Source organism: Dermacentor variabilis, chromosome 2 (genome assembly GCF_050947875.1).
Source record: "Dermacentor variabilis isolate Ectoservices chromosome 2, ASM5094787v1, whole genome shotgun sequence".
NCBI lineage: Eukaryota > Metazoa > Arthropoda > Arachnida > Ixodida > Ixodidae > Dermacentor > Dermacentor variabilis.
Genome location: NC_134569.1, coordinates 56,297,460 through 56,319,432, shown reverse-complemented (window position 1 = coordinate 56,319,432; position 21,973 = coordinate 56,297,460). Strand labels below are relative to the sequence as shown.

The window sequence follows — 21,973 nt, the reverse complement described above, 5'->3', positions numbered from 1 at the left end:
TTTCTCCCAGACAGCAGAAGGAATGCTCAAGTTATATCCTACTGAACTCTAATGAGGAGTTTTCCCCTAAAAGTGTATGACCCAACACGACCTGCATAAGTACACTGCTATCCGTGATTAACGCGTGCTTTCTACCTCCCCTGGTTGTTTCCACTGCTGGCCCAGTGCCCCCGGACATCGTGGGCAGTGAAAGCAGCTCTGACGTGCTGGTGCGCGAGGGGTCGAACGTGACAATCGTGTGCCGAGCAAAGGGCTACCCGACGCCTCGCATCACCTGGCGACGAGAGGACGGAACGCCCATTGCCGTGGGAAACTGGCAGGAGCAGCTCGGATCGACCGCAACTGACAGTCAGTAGAGATACATTCATTTATTGTCGGGCTTTAACATTACAGAGCAACGCAGGAGCTATGGAAGAGACTGCTGTAGGGGAGAGAGGGGTGGGAGAAGAAGGTTTCATCCGGAATAATTTTGAGTGCCTGGAATTACCTTACGTGAGCGTAAATCTAAGTATAGACGAATGTTCTTCAACTATGTGACATGACGAAATTATAATTATCGCTGCTCCCGATTGGGTCGTTCGTGTTGCGTGAGGTTAATGCGAATACTTAAGTACCAGTCCCGGCTTTGCTGTTATTTTATACCCCCGTAACGAGAGTCTACTTGTGCATTCGCTACCCTACTTGGAGTCGTGACTAAACGTAACTGTCAAAATGCATGAATAAATTTCGTGGTATGAGGGATCGTTGGATTACCTGTAGCGCCAACCGATGCCGTAAGGCGGGGTCGCTAAGGTCGGCGCTCTCAGCCGGGCGTCCTGTTTCGAAAGACAAGGAGAATAAGGATCGGCGGCGCGTGCTCGATGCGCAAGAACGGTCCGCGCAGTGTTGTTCTGGATGCCTGCTAAGCTGGTCCTCTTGGTCGGGCGCTCCGCGGCAACGACTCCTCGGTCCCCGACAAGCTCTGTAACCCCACCAAGTACTGACTGAGCCCTATGCTGCCTAGTTTCGGTCAACAGTTTCGCTACTGCTCTTACCATTTCCGTTTTCAAACTTGATGGGACTTCGAAGTAAGTTCTGTTTGAATAGTTACTTCGATTAATATAACGCGACATTCGCGCGTAGAGTTGTCACGCTAGCCGGACGAATGCAGAGCGTGTTCGTTAGCAGTTCATCTCGTATACTGTGCACGTCTAACTCGGCTCATATACCGGCTTCTCAAAATTAGGTTTCGCTATGTGTAAATGTGGGCTAAGTTCTGCGCTTATTTTAAATTGTTATTTTGTTTTCAACTTAGCTTCATTTTACTCGCCTTCAGACGACCTTTATGCAATCAATCCTTCCCCCCAGCATAGTTCCACAAAGGAGGATAAAAAATTTACTTTTTATAATTCTATGTTCCGGAAGAGTTATGACGCGTTTAAGGAAACCATTTGAGTCGTGTTATTTGCAAATAAACTTCTTTTTTCGCTCTATACACTTTCTTTTTAAATTTATTACCCTATGCATTGCTTTATGCCCTTCTGGCATAGCTTGTTCAGAAACACTGTAATTTTTTTTAAAACGCAGAAGCTATAAAGCAGTCCCGTTGCAATGCTGTTGTAGCATTGGGATTCTGCTACTGGGAACTAGGTTTGCAGGTTCGCTACCTGGTAGTGCTAGCAGGCTTTCTACAGTGGAGAAACGTGAAAGAACTTGTGCTCTGAAGCTGCAGCCTATAGGGTAAACGGCCCCAGAGTGTCTCAGTGAGATATCGAACATCTTTATCAATAACAAAACGAAATAAAGGAAACTAATTTCGCATGGCGTCAGGGCTTAGTAACTAACTGAATGTATAAAGGTCATTGCTTTTTATGAAACGTAAGTCTACATTTTTTCACAGTCCCTCGTAGACTGTTCTCAGCATAACGCAAACGTAGCTTCGATAAATGCAACACCAGAAGGAATCAAGTGGGTGAGCTGTATTTCACTTTGTGAGCCACATGATAAAATACCCCCACACACGCCTTTTATCTTTCCGCTGACGAACTGACGAGTCTGCGGCGCTGATTAATGCATCTCTCGCTTACAGATGTGTCTTACGAAGGCGAAGAGCTGAGCGTCACCAAAGTCAGCCGTCTCCACATGGGACCCTACCTCTGCATCGCCTCCAATGGCGTCCCATCTCCAGTCAGTCGGAGAATTTTGCTCCAAGTGCATTGTGAGTATTTCATGTGGGCTGTCGCGCAGCACATCTAAACATATTAAGCATGGGTTTGTAATGCCACCTTTTGTCATTCGTTTGCTGTGCTTAGACTTAGGTGCGCGTTAAAGAACCCCACGTGGTCCAAATTTCCGGAGTCCTCACTATGGCGTGCCTCATAATCAGATCGTGGTTTTGGCACGTAGAACCCTACAATTTAATTTTTTTAAGCACTAAAGAAGTTATTGAGAGTTCAGAAAAGCTTTTCTTGCATCATAACAAACTGTTTTTTTTTTCTTGTATATTATTTCTTTTGGAGGGGGAGGGCAATTTCGCAGTAAGACAGCACTGAAACAGCCCTTCACCACTCGCCATCCACGTCCTACACTCTCTTACTATTGGCAGCTATTTTGGTTTACTAAAGCACCACAAATCTCTGCAACATATCCCTGTGACATATGTAGCCTTATCGCTCAGACATATGCGTCGCTTTATTTAACTGTAGAAGATGCTTCCAAGAAAAAGTCAGGCAACTGCGTATATGTGCAAAACATGTGTCTAAGTTTTTCCCTTGCGCACTGGTGTAAGCTAGCTTTGCGCAGTCTTTCTGAGACGTTAATATGATGAATGAATGAATGAATGAATGAATGAATGAATGAATGAAAAAACTTTTAATAATATATACATATATATAATAAACGGTGGGCTATGGTGCTCCTAGGGAGGAGCTATGTTAGGTGCCTGAATGGATGAATTGGATAACTGGGAGTAAGAAGAAAATTAACCTTTTTGGGAATTCTGTTAAGTTTTTGAGCTGAACAAAAGTAAATCTATTTCCATTCTTCGATCTACACGTGGTCTTCAACCTCTGCTATCTTCAATTTTATTTCTTTCGTCGTCTGCCATGATAAGCTTCATGTGTACAGTCGTAAGCGTGGTGAACGCTGTAAATAATGTTCGTATATGTCAGCTAGAAAAAGCTTTACTTTATTACCACTTTAGCGCCGAACTACATGAAGTATTATGATTACGTTTCAAATCAATACCTTTATTTCTCTTCGCCCTCCGTTCTTATTGTATTGATTTTGTTCATACGTAGTCGAAAGCTCCAATTCCGATCATACGGGACCGCAACACTGATGTCACTTTAACAATAACCAAATCCTTCCATTTTACTCCAAGATACGTTGCACGGAAACTAAGCTGTTGCTGCTTGTTCCCTAAACTGCCAGTTTTTAGGGTGAGTGACAACGCCAGTGCTCTACGGCACTACAGAGATGCCGAGGGGAAAGTTGATTTTATTTTTTATTATCATTTCTTTTTTTCTTTTTTCTCTTTATTTTGAAGGGAGGAGGTGGGGAAGCTCATGTGACACAAGAATACTTAGGGATCAAAAATTTTAGCGCAGAGGCATAATATTATCTCTTTTCCATCCGCCAATAATCAATGCACATCACAGCTGAAATGTGTACTCATTTGGTAAATATTTTGGTGAACGTTGACATCGGTTATATATAGGGTAAATTAAAGCCACCATACTCAGGTGCCGCATTAGCGCTTACAAGCAGCCTGTTTTCTTCTGCAGTTTTATTCTGAGATATCCAGCCACCAACATTCCTTTCCACGAGCGTCACAGGAAATGAATCTGCTTTTCGAGTTCACAGATCTTTCCGTTCCTGTGAAACATTTGTCATTGGTCTACCCTCTTCACTAAGTTGCAACTGGCCTGCTTTTGGCTGGTCATTGGCAGCACTCATGAAACGCCCAAGCGTACGAACTTCTTCGTGAACGCGAGCCTTGAAATTTACGTTTAAAAATCGAACACTGATTCATAATAAAGGAAACGGGGGAAACCGCGCAGCCATCGGTGCCCTTTCCGATCGCTACGCATAACACATAGTCACACGGAGTGGTGTACCTACTACGAGCCGTGTAGCAAGATAGGAATGAATAAATCAGCCCGCTGGCTGCCGACGGTAGTTTTAGGGCCTGTGCTATAAAAACGAATGCCGGACGCTGACAGGGGTAATTATGAATTGAGCTAAACATCCGAACTCAACTCAAGGCTCAACCCCCCCCCACACACACAGGCGCACGCACGCACGCACGCACGCACGCACGCACGCACGCACGCACGCACGCACGCACGCACGCACGCACACACACACACACACACACACACACACACACACACACACACACACACACACACACACACACACACACACACACACACACACACACACACACACACACTCTTAATTTTAAATTAATATCTTGTGGCTGGCGCAGCATGGCCTTAGTCGCTTTTGCGTCATTAAACCCGAATTAGCTAACTTAATATGAAACATAAAAAATTAATAAAACGGTAAATGGGCAAAGGCAGATTCTAAGTACGTTTATTTGATGCACGACTTTCTGTTGAGAAATATGGATTTGGGAAGAGTGCGTTTCATTAATTAGGCAAATCATTGTTGTCTAATTCCGCGACCACAATCTCAACTTGCGGAATCTATAGTGGAGAATATGACATAGTGTTAATCTGGTGTTTCTAATACCGGCGTTTATTGCAGTTCCGCCCATGATCTGGATTCCCAACCAACTAATTGGAGCTCCGCTGGGTGGCGAAGTTGTGATGGACTGCAATACGGAAGCGTTCCCGATGTCCATAAACTACTGGACCCTGGAGAGCGGCGACCTCATCGCCGAATCGGCAAAGTACTCGCTCAACCGTTCGGAGAATGTGTACAAAGTGCACATGCAACTACGTATTCGTCGTATTTCTCCTGAGGATTTCGGCGCTTACCGCTGTTTTGCGAAGAACTCACTGGGCTCCACGGAGGGATCCATTCGACTCTATGGTGAGAACTCTGTATAGATCACAGTGCAGCGTTGTAAGCTTTGTATGATAAGGTGCGCTAATAAAGTCTCAAACCGTGCTACACGCACGACCTAACCATGAACATCTATGAACATGGCGAGTTTCCCCTAACCATGGCCTCACCGATTGTCGGATGTTTTATGGGGGTGATCACGGAGACCATGCATTCCCTCTTACGGGCACTTGTCACAAGCTGTGCGCCTGCACAATCGCCCGCTGAATCCTTTTAAGGAACCTAGAATTTATGCTTGGAATTATCAAGCAAGCTTTCTCATTTAGAGTGCTGGCCGCACGTGAGGCTCTGCTTAACAATTTGGAGGCATCTGTTACGCTGTACAACATGGACGACAACCAGCGAGACATTGCTGCAAGTGAAAAGCAGTGTAAAAGCTAACCCTAATATTTCGCATCACAGGAAACTTTATTGAGGGAGCACAGATTTAGTGAGTCTTATAAGTGTAGCTGGCTGGCGACAACCATCTTATCACCAAAAGCGTTTAATCTGGAATAGTCACGCAGATTGGCGTCTGTGCTTATGACCAGAACAATTTGACCAGTGATCTCGTGCGTGTTCACATGCGACCATTGGTAGGTAATGCTGACAACACAATGTGGAAGTAGATCACGTGTTTCCTTCCGTGCGTCTCCTCTCCTTCTTGTCCGTGTCTTATTCTGCGCCATTCTCAAGCTTGAATCAGGAACCAACTAGCTCACCAGCTCGTATTTCTTTGCCGGAATAATTTTGCTTGTGTTATTTTTCATAACGTTTCCGACTGTACTAGTGCCGAGCTCGGAAATGTTTTAATCGCTAAACCTGCTGGCTGCCATTGCTAATAGCATGTTCGCATTAATTATTTCCCGGTATCGATTCTTACTAAGCTCTCTAGTGTCAGAAGTCATTCGTGAATACGAGCCCCGTTTTGTAGCTTTCGGCATAGACCCAGAAGCAGTAATCTGCTTGGTTGCTTTTTATAACCGAAGTTGCAAACTGGCGTCGGAGACGTTGTTCTGCAGCAGACACAGTTACACCGAAGCATGCCCCATATACAGGATGTTTCAGCTAAGTCAGACCAAACTTTAAAAAATCGACGTGTGAGTTACGAGAATGCAACCAACTTAGTATCGTTCACTGTCCTCTTCAGCATCTCAAGTTATTTTACTTTCAGCTCAGGTAATCAACAATAATTAATAAACCAACTTTTAAAGCACTGATTGAAACGCAATATATTCAATAATGAAGGTGTAAAACCTATTGGGAAATATTCAAATTGGTTTTTTTTTTTTTAGTGGGGACAGCTGCTGTGGTTTAAATTTTTTACGGGCTGCAAAGGAAGCGCGTGAGATTTGAAAAAGCACCACCTGAGTACGCGCTTACGCGCCCTCAACATCAGTGCCTTCAAAGATTCTTCCAATAATCGAGGGACGCAGCAAGCAGACCGAAGGCATGAATAGGCCGCAAGAAAACATCAGAGGCGATATCCACATCCGCCCTCTCCGATACTTCGCTATCAGCCGCCAAAAACTTCCTCGCCCTTTACGCTGCCTGTCAACAGCAAAAACACTGACAAAACTTGAAGGATTGTCATCTGTTATTTATCGCATATCTTCCCATAGCTTTAACTGACAAGATGTCTCGGCAGAAGTGGGAGCCAAGAAGTCTTTTTAAGTCAGTACCACTGTATTCCATCCATCTCCATAGCTCAAGGCCTGTTCATGCCTTCGGTCTACGTGCAGCATTGATCGTTCCTTCGTGACATGTTTGATGGCACTAATGTCACTGCGTGTAAGCACGTATTCACGTGTTACTTTGTCAAATCTCGCGCGCTTTCTTTCGAGCTCAAAAAAAATTAAAACCACAGCAGCCATAATCACAGGAAAACATTATTTAGACATTCCTTAATAGGCTCTACAACTTCTGTACAAAAGATTTTGCGTTTAAAATAATACTTCAAAACTTGTCTAATTAATTATTTTTAATAAATTACCTAAGCTCGTAGTAATATATACTTTCAATTGTTCAAGAGGACAGCGAAGAATAATAAGTTGGTCACATTCTCGTAACTCACACGTGGATTCTTTAAGTCCAAGTAGCTGAAACAGGCTGTATAAAAGTCAGAATCTTCCGTTACATGGCACATAAGCGCTGAAACAGAGAAAAATTGTCGAAAGTTGTCATAGGGCGAGACCGGTCGGTAACAAAGTAGTAATGCTGTTATTCAACTTATCGCTTCTATGGAAGGCAGGACAAACTTAACGAGGTCATTTATCCTGGCACGTGCCCTATGAGATAGACCCTTGTTCTCTACGCGTTGGTTCCCGATGTTCGCTAACTACATTCGGTGCAGATTTGTGCATACTTTGCTCCTTATTAGGTGCCTCAATGTTTTTGCCGAGTGCGAGTCACGGTGAGGACCAGCAGCAGCAGTGTGGAACGACATCAATTGCCTGCAGGCTCTCGCTGGTGGCGCTACTTGTGCTACTACTTTCTGTGTCATTCCTTTGAAAGCATTAAGAGCACTTTAAGATTGACCTCAGTTTGACGAGAGGCGTTGTTCTTTCTTTTTCCTTATAGAGATTCATGTGCCACCACCGTCGAAAGTTAAGGAACCATCAACAGCGAGGATACAGAGCATTGAAGGCAAGTATAACTGAACATGTCAGAAGCCATGTAGAGTGTGCATTGCTATGTTTCGCTACCAAACAATAATGAATCATTATTTGCTCTTGTCGTCTCTCTAACCTGGTAAGCTACCAACATAATATGACTCGATATTTTTCTTTCCGAGCAAAAAAATTACGAAACAGCTAAGCACTATTAACTGTTTTTATGAGTGGTAACATGCGGTATTTTCTTTCTTTTCGTCCTCTTGTTCTGTGTGTGGGAGAGTCTATGTTTATACGCAAGCATAAGCAACACAAAAAGTGAGAAAACCATTTACTTAGCTTCGAACATTTCAAGGATGGTCTCGTGTGAACGAAGCTGCCATTAACGCAATAACAAAGGAGCTTAACGTACGTCATGTTACCCAACACTAACCGCACCCGTTAAATTTCTACTTCTATCGACCTCAACATATTTACGATATGCACGCTACCGCAGACATGGTCACTTGTAACTGCTTTCTTCTTTTCCCTTCGGAAAATTATTTTCTTTGCCGCTTTTCGCAGAAAGCAAAATGGAACTTCCTCGGGACTCCGTAACAAAACAGCGCAGCTATCCTTCCAGACCAGCGCTCACCGGGTCGCCAACCAAAACACAGGGCAAGTGTTTCACTACTGTTCTCTATGGAATGGTAGCCTCTCCTTGGCCTAACCACATTCCTTGCCCCTGGAACTAGTTATTTCCTTATGTCGCAGAAAAAGAAAAGAAGGAAATAATGACTGATCGATTGCTGGGGTTCAGCTTCCCAAAGCAACCCTGGGACTTTGCGAGACGCTGTATTGGTGGACTCTGAATTAATTTTTACTACCTTTGGTTCTTCAATGAAACATCTAAATCTAATTACACGAACGTTTTTGCATTTCGTCCGCATCGAAATACTGCCGTCGAAGATGGAAATCAAGTTCGCGACCTGGTGCGCAACATAGCCCCTAAGCGACCACGGCGAATCAGCAAGAAATGCAAAAGGAGAATTAAATAGAGGGGCAAAAATTCTCAGGCACGTGTTCTCATAGTCGATTGGTAAATGTAACTTTCTACTGTGTGTGCTTCGACTGCAACATAGAATAGTTAGTTCCCCCGAATAGTGCATGCCCCACTTTTCGCTGCAGTTCAAAAAATACCCATACAGTGCGGAGCATAAAAAATAAAATTACTCTTTCTTTAAGCAAATATTCAGTGCCAATAAGAGTCAGGGTCCGTATTCACAAAACGCTTTGACGCTAGGCATGTTTGTAGGGAGAAGATTTCAGCCAATCCTGACGTTGGGAATATTGTAAACAGGGGTTACTGGTCAATGGCAAAGAGCACTTGCGAACGTAAAGCTTCGTAAATACGGGCCCTTGGGCCGAATTCCCGAAGCCTTTCTTTTGCACGTGCAATTTGCCATTGGTCTGTCACATTCACTAATGATGTGTCCAGCAATACGGGTACGTCTATCTATTCCCGGAATTTCTGAAAAATCGCGAATACCTACCGTCGGCCTCAGACATTTAACACTTGAATATATGTCGAAAGAATATGACTGCTCGGCGAACATGTATACAGACGGATCGGTCTCGTCGTATGCGCCTGGTGCGGCTTTCGTCGTGACTGCGCATCAAGTCATTCGACGGTTTCGTCTGTGTAACAAGACGACTACAACATCTACGGAACTATAGGCAATCAGACAGGCCGTTCAATATATCTCGTGACAGCCTCCTCAAGTATGGACAGTCTTAAGTGACGCTAAATCGGTTCTGAAACTACTTAGAGTGGTGTTGAAAGAAAGCGCTTACGGAGTGTTGGCTCATCAAACTGCCGACCTCTACACTTTAGCGCAAGAAAACGACCACCACATCACGTTACAGTGGATTCCCAATCACTGGTATACACGGCAACGAACTGGCCGATGCAGAAGCGAAGAAAGCACTCGAAGAACCAGAGTCACTGCTTGCAATTCCTTTTTCAAGAGCGAACTCTAACGGCCTCCTATCCAGTGTCATCCCAAATCGACAGAAAATCACTGAGACAATCCGGATAATCGCCACAGACGATTTCAGAGATTGGACCCTACCATGAAGTTTAGGCTACCACCGAAAATTTAACGTAACTGTGCCAGTCTTCTGCACAGACTAAGGCTTGGGGTAGCGTTTACGCGCGGATACGTGCACCTCATGCGACGCACTGAGTCTCCAGACTGTGAGTTATGCAATATGAATGAGAATATGGGTCATGTGCTTTCTGACTGTCCTAAGTACGTGGAAGAGGGTCAAAAGTTGAACAATGACCTTACGCATCTCGACAGCCCACCGTTTTCGGAGGACGTTATTTTAGGCCCTTGGCCAGACACTCAATCGAGTTTCAAGGTCATCCAGGCGTTACTGAACTTTTTTAAAAAGTACGGGTCCGGACTGTAGGCTTTGAGCATGACAAATTGCTTGCCATATGTTCTAAAAATCAAATAATGGGGTTTTACGCGCCAAAACCACTTTCTGATTATGAGGCACGCCGTAGTGGAGAAATCCGGGATTTCCACCACCTGGGGTTCTTTAACGTGCACCTAAATCTAAGTGCACGGGTGTTTTCGCATTTCGCCCCCATCGAAATGCGGCCGCCGTGACCGGGATTCGATCCCGCGGCCTCGTGCTCAGCAGCCCAACACCATAGCCACTGAGCTACCACTGAGGGTTCCATATGTTTTACATCCTCATTGTCTCGTCATCGTCACCCTCCCCTTCCCCCAACGCCGAGTAGCTGGCTAGAGGAATATACCTCGGTCCAACCTCTCTGCATTTCGTATCATTAAACTTCTCTCTCTCTCTCTCCGACAGAATCGGCTGCTATTTTTGTCTTACGAACAATTCTAGCGTCAGAGGAGGAGGAGGAATAAACTTTATTAGTTGAAATGAGCCGACGGTAAAATCGTCCGAGGTGGGCGGCGTCCCTAGTCCAGGATGCCGTGGACCTGAGCTGATAGCTTGGTCCTGCTCACCAGGCGATGCTGGTCTTAAGGGGTCGAGCTTGTCAGCTGTGCCTCCCACTGCTCGACGGTTGGTCCGGTGATGGGCGGTGTCGATGGGTTTTGTTGACATTCCCATACCATGTGGTAGAGGGTATTGGGCGTAGAGCAGAAGGCGCATTTGTGAGTATAGCTCGTAGGATACATGGCGTGTAGCAGGGTGCCGTGCGGGAATGTGCCGGTCTGTAGTCTTCGGAAGATCACCGCCTCTTCTCTTGTCAACTGGGGATGCGGGGATGGATAGATCCTTCCACCAAGTCTGTAGTGGCTCAGGATATCGGCGTGTCTTTTCGGGACGCTATCTTGTTGGTCTACCGGTGCTCGTGAACCTGGTACGTACGCAACGCGATCGGAACTTACGAATTTAATCGTTTAATTTTTGCCCTCATTTCTATGCACGGGGAAGATGCAGTCACCGTCCAGTTACGAGCGAAGTACCTGCCACACACTTGGACCGCCCAACACGGCCCGTATGAGAGGGATCCGTACGCAAAATTGGATAAGGATGTTAGCGCAGAAGAGACCACGGCGGCACTGCACAACCTCCACAGCAGATCGGCGCCGGGCCCCAACGGGGTGTGGAATCGCGCCCTGAAATATCTCGCCGACCAATCCGTGGAACAGTTTACGGCATTCATCAATGACTGCTGACAGCGCGGCAGCCTCCCACAACAGCGGAAAATTGCGAGAACGATACTAATTCCAAAACCAGGAAAAGCGCCGAGCCTCAACAACCTTCGCCCTATATCGCTAACGTCGTACGTCGAGAAGACCATGGAGAAGGCACTGCTTATCCGCTGGCAAGCCCACATAGAGCAGAAAGGGGCATGCCCACCATCCATCACAGAATTCCGCTCACGCCTGCCCACGCAAGACACAATGATACAACTGAAACACCAGGTGCTCGATGGCAAGACGAGAGGTACCAGAGCAATCCTTGCCCTCGACCTCGAGAGCGCGTTCGACAGAATCGCCACTCGGCGATCTTACACCAGATATTGAAGCAAAACCTCGTTTTACGCACGTACAACTACGTAAAAGATTTCTCGACGGACCAGCCGAGCTGCTTTAGTGGCAGGGGACATCCAGCTAGAAGAGCAAACGCTGGGAAGCACCGGCCCCCTGCAGGGCTCGGTCATCTCGCCCACGGTCTTCAACCTGGTCATGGTCGGGCGAACGGAAAAACTACAAGAACTCGAAGACGTCCGGCACACCATATACACCGACGGCATTACCATCTGCGTGCACGAAGGCAGCGACAGTCACATCGAAAAGGCACCGCAACTAGCAGTCGACACAATAGAAGAACACTTCCTGGGTACGGGGTTACGATTTTCGCCGAAAAAGTCGGAATTCATACTTTACCGCCCCACGTAAAGGGGCAGACCATCCAGGGGTGGTGGGAATGGGGCGACAACCAGGCGAGAATATCGAAAGATCAGACTACGCACGAGCAACGGAGCAACCATCCCGATAGTCCAGAGAATAAGGGTCCTCGGCATGATAATCGAGGCCAACGGCGTTGATGGCGAAACGATTACTAAAGCACAAGATGGCTAACGCCCCGAGACTCTTCAAGAAGGCCACTAGCAGAAGAAGCGGAATGACGAAGGTGAGTCTCACACGTCTTATTCACTCTTTCGTCATGTGCCACATTGCGTACGTCGCGGCATTCCATATCTGGTACAAGGGAGAAGAAACCAAGATCAACGCCCTCATCCGCAGGGTGTACAAGATAGCACTGGGTCTACCCGAGTCCACAAGCACGCACCGCTTGCTCCAGCTCGGGCTTGACAACACGCTGAGCGAGATAGCCGAGGTGCAGCACACTTCACAACAAAAAAAAATTAGTGGGCACCAGAGTGGGACGCCAGATCATGGAAAGTCTCGGCATCCGTTTCCACACACAACAGGGCCAGAAAGTCGCCGTTCCGGACGCGATCTGGCAAACACTAAGAGTCAACCCGATTCCAAGGAACGTCAGTCCGGAACACAACTGGGGCGAATAGGGGCCAAGCCTATAGCTCTCCTTCACACCCATGGAGACGAAACGGGGACACGGTTCGTTGACGCCATGAAATACGCAGAACGCTCGAGATTCGCGGTTGCGGTCATCGATTCGAGAGGCGAAACGCGCATATCGGCAAGCGTAGCGTGCGAGCTCGCAGAAGAAGCGGAGGAAGCGGCGGGTGTAGTCGCCCTCACGGATCTGACGTGCACGACGGTTCTCTGCTACCCGAGACAAGTGATCAAAGACATCGCCAAAGGATGGATCTCGCGGCCCGAGCCCTGAGTAATCTCCAAGTGCAGCGAGAGGTAGAAATTCAAGCCAGAATCCAGTGGTTCCTGGCGCACGTGGGAGAATTATCGAAAACACATCGCAACCGAAACGAGACGGCACACGTCAAGGCGCGCGAGCTCGCGAACCGCGCCGGCGAGCGTCGTCCGTGGGACAGCACCAAAGACTGCTTGGCGAGCTACAACGAAATTGCCGAGGCCCTCTGCCTGGCTCGTCGAACCTTCCCTCCGCCTAGGGACAAGCTGGACACTGCGCAGGCGGCGGCCCCCAGACAACTGCGGACGCTCACGTACCCTAACCTAGCACAGTACCACTGACTACCCCTGTGCATACCCGACAAATATATGTGAGGTCTGCCACACTGACATAGCCCCTTTAACTCGCGTCCTTTGGGACTGTAACGAAAACCCGCGTGGTGCTAACTCCGGAACCCTTCCACTACGGTGGGCTGCTGCTTTGCGCAGCCCCAGTTTTGGCGACCATCTCTGGGCCGTCCAGCAGGCCCGCGAGGCGGCGGCGAGGCAACACCTCAACGTCCCCACGTGGGAGACTTGAGGACCCTTCGGTGAAAGCTCTGCAGGACTATCAATAAACTTCTTCCCATTTTGAATTCTGGAACGCAAAATTTCAGTCGGCGAATTTTTGAGCCATGTTCGTTTACTAAATATTCTGAGGTTCGTGATTCTTTCGACATTTCTGTCTCGAATATGTGCTTAATTTACACGGGCGTGCTCACGAGAAAGCTATGCAGGCGTCTGGATACTAGAATAGCGTACATGCGTGTGTATTAAGCATTTTTGTTACGAAGTCGCCTAATAAATGGAAGTGCCTTGAATAAGGCGTCTCTCCACTTTTAAGGTCAAACGACTATGTGTTACTAAAGCCTAATTAGCAAATTTTACTTCATTAGTTTTCTGACTGTATTTACCCATCACAAGACATCAAACTTCCGCCTAAGTCAGCCACGTCTTGTCGAAATAATTCGACAATAATTCAGTATTCACTTAAGTACATGCAATCTCGAACGTGTGCTTAAGTCGGCTCTTCGAATAATAAAAATCGGTGAGGCACGTGAACATTTATATGAACACTTAATCCACGTCTCTCTCGGGAATGAATCACGTGCGCTTCTGCTGTTTGCCTGCACTACCGCGCTGCGTAAATTATTTCTTGCAGTGTCGACTAGGTTTAGTTTAGGAAAAAGGAAAATAGAGAATGAATGTAAGGGAACATAACCTGCAATTCCGCTTGCCGCGACAGAAATTCCACAGCTTCGCGAATACAGCTCGCTGCGATTTATTATGTTTCATGCCTTAGCGCCCGCGTAAAATATAAATCACCGTCGACTACTGGTGAGCACGTTGGCGCAGTTCCATACGACGCTGCACGTGATGTCTGCTACTGTCTCGACAAAATAAATAGAACCTTCAGAATACGGGAAAATGAAACAGCACCACACTACAGTGGTACATTTATTTATTCATTCATTGGCAGATTTCATTTGCTTGTCGCCGCGCTGTGCATGCAATTTCCTGGATAATGCTTTGGCTATCTCTTTTTTTCCCTCAAAGTAAAGTATGGACGCAAGACATCGCTTGCTGTATCCTTATTCTGGCTCGTTTGTGACTTGATGCTGATTAGTTTATTTGAAGATTTATTAACTCGACCCAGTTACTTCTCTTACTTTCACACTACGTGAACAGTGCGGTTTTCATTATACATAAAACGCAACATGCTTGCTCCCAAAGGCCTGAAACATACTTGCCGCGTTGTTTCAGTTGTTCATGTTAGTGAAGTAGAAAGAGCTGGAGATTGTGTGTGTGGGCTAAGATTTAGTTCTTCCTGCCCTTTGTTGTTTCTTTCTGACACCTTGACCACGTAGTTAACATCGTTGGAGAACGTAAATCGACATCGAAAAACAACACTTATTGCATAGCTAAAGAAAAACGAGCTTAAGCGTCGGGACAGAGGTTGCATTGAACGTCGCGTGGAAGGTGAAGCCTCTTCTACCACACGTAAAACGCAGTTTTGGTTATTCCGTTCAATCTATTCACGTTTGGGCTGCCGACGTGCGCATGGACACAACATATCATTGACAATAAGGCTCCTACTTGTAACGGCACCTACGTAGCCGAAGAAAACAAATGCAGTTGGTAGAAGCTAGATGCGCGATCACACAGCAATAATAACTCTTACACCAGCATTCGTTCCACTTTCTTACTACGATACAAACCGCTGAAATACAACAATATAAGTATAAAATGGAGAAAGAAAACAAGGAGGAAAATGTCGCAGGTTAGGGCTGAATTGAAGTGCACATCATTATCTAAGAAACATTAATGACATACGTCACTCTGGCACGAAGAATAACACATTGCTGTCTTAATTTAGCATAGACGTTACAATGCGTGACTGCGATTCCGACGTAAATTCTCTGTCAGTGCCTTTCCTTCGCATCGCATGTGCACAATGCCCTCTGGAGCTGCCTGGGCGCAGCCACATTAGCCTCTTGGCAGCTGTAATTATCCGCGACCCCCCTCAAAAGCACTGCAGAAACTGCAGCGCTTACCTCTCTGTTGACGGGCAAGTGCAGATGGGACGTAGATAGAACTGCAGAGAGGGCGGGGGAGAAGAGGCAGATAATGAGTAAAACCGACGCAGTCGCGAAACGTGTGAATAACAGGCTTTCCACTCTCGCAATTCCCGCACAGAAGGCGAGGACGGGAGGGGGCAAAGATGACTTGAGAAAACTAGGAAACCGCGGTTGCGGACAAAGTGAAGGTGGGGTACGGTACGCTTCTGCTATTTTTGAAAAATAAGCACTATGCAATTTTTTTAGGCGGTGAACTGATGCAGGGCGTGAACACGCGAAGTCACATTAAAACACCATGGGGTCAAGGTGACACTACGGAAGCGGTCGCACGTCAACACTTCTGTGCCCGCCACGGTAGCTTGACGGCTATGGCATTGCTTGAGATCACGAGTTCAATGCCGACAGTGGCAGCCGCATTTCGATAGAAGCGAAATACAAGAACGCTAGTGTACTTAGATTTAGGTGCACGTTAAGGAGCAGCAGGGGGTTCAAATAATCCGGAGTCCACCACTATGGCGGGCCTCATAATCCGATCGTAGTTTTGGCACCTACAGCCCCGTAATTCAAATAGAGTTTAACGCTTCTGCCACGCTGTGATGTGCCATGTGAGGCAATGATAACATTCAACCCTCTCAGAGATTATGAACGATGGCGCACAACAATGCCTCAAGCTAACGCGCATCCCTGTGTGTCCTTTGTTCTACGCAGACAAACAGCAGCGGTGCACGCAAGATAACGCTTAACATCAAGTTATCACTCTCGTATTGGACTAAACGCTGTAGACATTACGCATTCGCTGTCAACATCACCGCTTATTGTCGTCTATCAAAGGAAACAGCATAAAAAGCTTCGCGCACACTGATTCCCGCCGTGCATGGGATCTACACGTGTTTCCTCTGTTACATCTTTACTGTGCTTGCGAAAAATATATTTATCACAAACTCAACTGCTCTTTGTATTAGTTAATAACCGAGAGGGTAACTGTAAAGCGGAAGGCATCGCTTATTGTAACACCGCCGCATCATTAAACACGCATGAAATTTCACTCCGCTTCGGCCATGGCCGTCGACGACAACAATTCACGCAACAGTGAGCAGTCGGTTCGCTGTAAAGCTCTCTTCAAATTCTCGGTGATCCAGTTAACGTCCTCGCGACGTAGCTAACGCGTTGCTGGGCAAGAACAAAGCGCGGGGAAATTTCATGAGCAAAATGAAAAGTAGATTAATCTGGACGTCGTGCCTCAAGGAAGCGTATTGCTCCCATTGAATTGTGCTCGCTTGCAGTCTCTCGTCGAGGTTCTTATTGCATTTCATTTTTTTCTCATGCTCTGCGTTCGAAATCTTTCCACTTAAGATTCATCTTTCTGCCCTCTGTGTAATCAGTCCTTCAATTTTCTCTTCGCGAAATACGATCTTCCTCTGTCTCCCGAGAGCGCCAATGGCTTTAGCATGCTGTTTTCCTTTTCATTTTTCTTACACACATCATTCTTTTAAGGTTAATTTTCTTAGCAACTTATTGTCAAAACTTGTTGCAGAATCTATGTCATCACGTGTACCAAGTTGAACCGGGGAAGAAAATCTCCTGTCTGCTTTTTTTTTTTTATCTGGGCTATCGTGCTAATTTATCTTCAGTTGCCTTAGCTCAGCTACGTGAAAATTCGCTAGCACTTCGTTATTTGCGCAAAATCTTGTTCTTTGTTTTTCCTTCGCACCCACTGCGGTGACTGAGTGGCTCGTGCCAGCAGCGTTTTGCTGTTAAATACGAGGTGGTCGGTTCGTTTCCAGGGCAACGGCAGCTGCATTCTACTGGGTGCGGGATCATTAAGTCTCATGTATTTAACTCGTCTTACGGTTAATGTCCGATACAGCGCATTTCATAGCCCGGGTGTTCTCCTGAAACGTTACACTCTGACATCTAAGCACCCAGTGCCATTGTAATTTTTTTTATTGTTCAAATGATATTGCGCAACAAGAAACGACACGGACGTAAGAGAGTACGACACACATTTGAGTAATGGATTACCAACTTGCCCGGAATGCTGCTCTCATTAAGTTCATTATTATTGTCATTCTTTTTAATGTGTTTGCCTTCGTTCTTCCCCGAAATTCGTCGGCGGAGCTTACGAAAAAGCTTGCGCATAAAAACATTTGGACTGCCCTGCTTCTTTAGTTTTCCTTCCAGTAAGGGGTCCCAAAAAAATTGATCAGGAGGCTGGTATATGCATTCACACGTTTGAACTGTATAATTAAGTAGCTGTAGATTTTCGCCTTTTTGGACAGTTTTCCTTTCGCTTTTCCGTTCAAGAAATAATTATTTCTGCGATAGCAGTCTATCTACTCACCGTGATGCGGCCGTTGTGATGCGACTGGGATGTTAAACTTCGAGCAGTAGAGCATTGTTGCGGGCTCTGGTGTCAGGCAGCCTGAATACGAATACTGCGAGGCTCATCCATTATCTCTTCCCCTGTCGTTTCCCAAAATACATGCAGAGCCAACCGATGGTTCGGGATGCCCTGGAAGCAAAGTCGCCTTGATATCAATATGCCTGGCGGTCACGGCTCGTCTGCTTACGTGATAACGTGCACTCCGTGCGGAGAGGAGTCACAAGAATGTGAGCCCCTCACATTTATCTCCCTTTCCATGGCAGTTGTCTTATCTGCAAAAACATCTAAGTTTGTATTATTTGCCGGCAGCTTGCTCAAGGCTATATCCTCCTTTTCCTCTTCATCCCCTTCCCGTGTGCTATGAAGTTAACCACAGTTGGAACAGCAGAGTTGTGCACATATGCTGGCAGACTAAGGGATTGCAAAAGCGAACGCCATCTTCAGCTGTTTCCTAAAGCCGGAAGTGTTTGTTGTCAATAAAACGTATTGTACTGTTTATTGCAGCTTTGATGCTGTACTTAGCAGGTTTCCTCGACGTTGTCGAGTCTGGCTGTTAACAGATGGTACGCTTTATTTTAAGTATTCTGTGGCTGCAAACATGCATGGATGGTTTTCTGCGATAGGCTGATGATTTCTGAGAATAGGACGGCAGAAGCGAGAGGTATTTTTTTTTTTGCCAAGTTATCCTCCGCAGTGGACGTAATGCTTTTGATTTTCATAAGAAGTTAACTCACTCTTTCAGTAACATTTATTAATTCACAAAGGCCTAAACTGTGAGGCGCATGTTCTAAGAACACAGTCACGTTCAACTAGAGCTGACGGTGTTTGCCAAAATCCACCAGCAAGCTTTCTTTTTCTCAGCTGCCGCAAAAAAACCAAAGATGCATTTATGTTCCAGTGGCGATTGGAGAATGTATTTTGTGGCACAATTTAAGCTGAAATAATCGGAGACGCTGAGTTTGGTGATTACGCAAGTCGAACGCTGCTGGGTCGAGTGACGGAGCACGAAAAGCAAAATCACTGCTGTATGATTGCTACATTATCCCGGCACTAGTCAGATTAAGCATACCACAATGTACACCAGAGGAAACGTCGAGGCCCGTGTAATCTGGTCGCCTATTCCTACATTCACACGCCTCGTCAAAATTTTACGAGCAACGGGATCTGTCAAAGCATTGAATTTCCTACCGCTTTCCGAACGCAGCCAGTAAAACCGTGCGACACTGTTGTTAAAAACCAGGATTCAGGCTAAGGCTGCGGAAATATGCGGCTTTATCCCGAATCGCTCGTCCCATAAGTATTCGACACAAACTTCGCATCTGTGTGTGCGAAGAGTTATGGTGATATCACCACCAGAAGCTTATGAAGTTGTAATCTGGCATCAGTTGAGAGATCACGTTATCTCATGTGTCCACGTATCTCATGTGTCTATATTCCTCCTGCAGATCTCGGGCCCAATTCACAAAGTATTTCTTTCCTCTCTATATATGTCTCTCTCATTCTTATTTGCATTATCCAAATTCATTCCCCCCACCAAGGTAGGTTACCCAGTCAAACTCTTTTGTGGTTACCATCCCGGCCCTCCCTCTTTCTCCTCGCTCTCTCTTCTTAAGGTCATGGTGATCGAGAGCCTTCCATCATCTTCTCATTGAAGACGTGCGCAAGTGAAGCGAGGCAATGCGAGCAAAAGTGGCATCTCTCCTGCAACGTCAACGATGCCTGCCACCTCACGGTCTCCTAGCTGACTTGGCACGTCATCGGGCCAGCACTCGTACGCGGCGCCCGAAACCGACACGTCCCAGATCCTCCATCAACAGGCTCAGTAGCTTGCCGAAACAAGTCAAAGTTTGTCTGTACAGTAGAGTAAATAAGTGGCATTGTTGTACTGTTACCCCGTGTGTTGTTCACACGGCTGGAGTGCATGTGTGCGGAGTGTTTCAGCTAACTTGAGCTAGAGTTTAAAAATATGCCGATGCACTCTAAGACGACGCGGCCAAACTTGCATGTTGCTCACTTGTGTATTTAGTGTGTCCCGGTAGTTTTGGGTTTTGTTTAATTGGTTGACTAATTGTCTAACTTCTGAAGCAACGAAGCTAGGAAAAAAATTCTAATTATAATGTTACAGAGCGGTTTGCAGAACGTCCGATTAAACAGTTTTCAAATTTCTATATATTAGGAATTAGTGTTTTGCCGCTTGCTGCAGATGCCCGCGAAATACAAAACAAAAAAAAAACAATACCACGTGCCATGTCCACTTGCGCGCCGTGATTTCAGCGCTCCCAAACGCTCCGCGTACAAACCAACACAGCATTTAGCCAGGTGTGCTGCCGCTGCACCTGCTTATTGTTATCATTAACCGCCGTGAGGGAAGCACATCACGAAGCGTAAGCGCGCATGTCACGTGGTATTATTTTTTTTTTATCGCGGGCATCTGCAGCAAGCGGAAAAACACTAATACTTAATAGATAGAAAGACAGAAACTGTTCACTCGGACGTTTTGTAAACCGCTCTGCAACTTTCTAGTTGGAATTTTTTTCCTAGTTTCGTTGCGTCGGAAGTTGGTCATTAATCTTGACTAATTATTTAATTAGGCAGAATACAAAAGTAGCGTGGCACACTACATACAAAATTGAGCAACATGCATTTGTTGGCGTCGTCTTAGAGTGGCATATTTTTAAACTATGGTTATGGTTAGCTGAAGCAGCCTGTATATAGAAGCATACGTAAGTGTTTACAATTCAATGTCTTCGGCCTCTTGAACTTTCTGCCTCGCTGTTATCTGCTCTGCATGCCGTCTGCTTACTGACGGAGCCGTAGCTTACGTGCATGTTTCCCAATCAGCCAAATGGAAGGAAGCAAAGTCGTGTGCACGAACGACGAAAAAAAAATCAACATAAATTTCGACAAAGGCAAAACTGCCCGAATTGCGCAGACGCACGAACATGTGAGAATAGCTATCGGCGTCGTGTTCCCAATGATAGCAGCTACACCATCTCCGCAGGGGACGTAAGCTGTCATACACTCAAGGATCTGTACTTTGTAGATCGGCTTTCGTTATGCATTAGCTTACGTGCCAGCGTAGCTTTTCTCGCTTCTTCGTGCTCATTCCCCGAAACATCATCTAGCGAAAATCATTCTTTTGGGTTGTAGCAGAATGACGTTCAATGTGGCGCACATCGTTCTCTTGGCATCCGACACAGACAGTGATAAGATCAGATCTGGTTTTTGTAATAACGCTGTTAACTCTATAACTCGTGGCATCCCCGAGAAAGGTGCGGCGCCCTCTCCGACCCTTAGCTGGAGCGTGATGGACCACGATGCTCTGAGAACCGGCAGTATGGAGGAGTGATGGGTCGCGCCCTTTTTTTTTTCGGAATTCAGTTCCCATTCGTATGTAATATCTGTCAGAAGTGTAGGACGGAACATCTGCCGCAGACGCCGCGAAGGTCCCCTTCGAGACGGCCTCCATACTGTCGCGTAAATCTTCAGGCGACCAAAAGGACTTAATGAACCCGGGCGCATAATTTCCCAAAGGCAAACCAAGCATTACTTTCCCTTGCTTTCCTGAACTCGAAAGAAACGACGTATCAAGCTTCACGAAACCTATAGACTGTCATTGTCTGGCTCCTAAAGTAGAACGATCCTAATTATATCCACTCACTTTTCTTTTGTTCTTGTCCTGTGAAGACTTCCATCCCAGAGAGTCAGAAACTCGTTTATCAGGCGGGAGAGAAGCATGACAAGCTAAGTGGAAGGTCACGTCTAGAGACGCCGTTTTATTCGCCCTTTGAGCATACTTTCCAGAAATGCGCGTTATGCCTAGGTTTATTGAAAGCCTTAAGGCGACGCGGCTGACGTGTTGCTTGACAATTCTAAGCTAAATGTTAGCAATCTATTTTTGTGATTACTCTAAAAAGGAACTTTCAGCACAAGTTTGCTGTATGCTCTCGTAACCGCTGCATGCTCTTCCATTGCAGC

At 46.2% G+C, this 21,973-nt stretch overlaps 1 protein-coding gene across 1 annotated transcript in view; it reads left to right on the top strand.

The window, feature by feature from the left end:
• The window catches only part of LOC142570844 (lachesin-like), a 103,405-nt gene extending 83,370 nt beyond the window's left edge, over window positions 1-20,035 (top strand). The window contains exons 5-11 of the mRNA XM_075679158.1: window positions 166-348; window positions 2,069-2,197; window positions 4,753-5,040; window positions 7,633-7,698; window positions 8,229-8,321; window positions 18,101-18,222; window positions 19,609-20,035. Coding sequence (XP_075535273.1) covers window positions 166-348; window positions 2,069-2,197; window positions 4,753-5,040; window positions 7,633-7,698; window positions 8,229-8,321; window positions 18,101-18,186 — 845 coding nt within the window. The 3' untranslated portion in view covers window positions 18,187-18,222; window positions 19,609-20,035. The remainder of the gene's footprint in view (window positions 1-165; window positions 349-2,068; window positions 2,198-4,752; window positions 5,041-7,632; window positions 7,699-8,228; window positions 8,322-18,100; window positions 18,223-19,608) is intronic.
• Window positions 20,036-21,973: the final 1,938 nt, after the last annotated feature.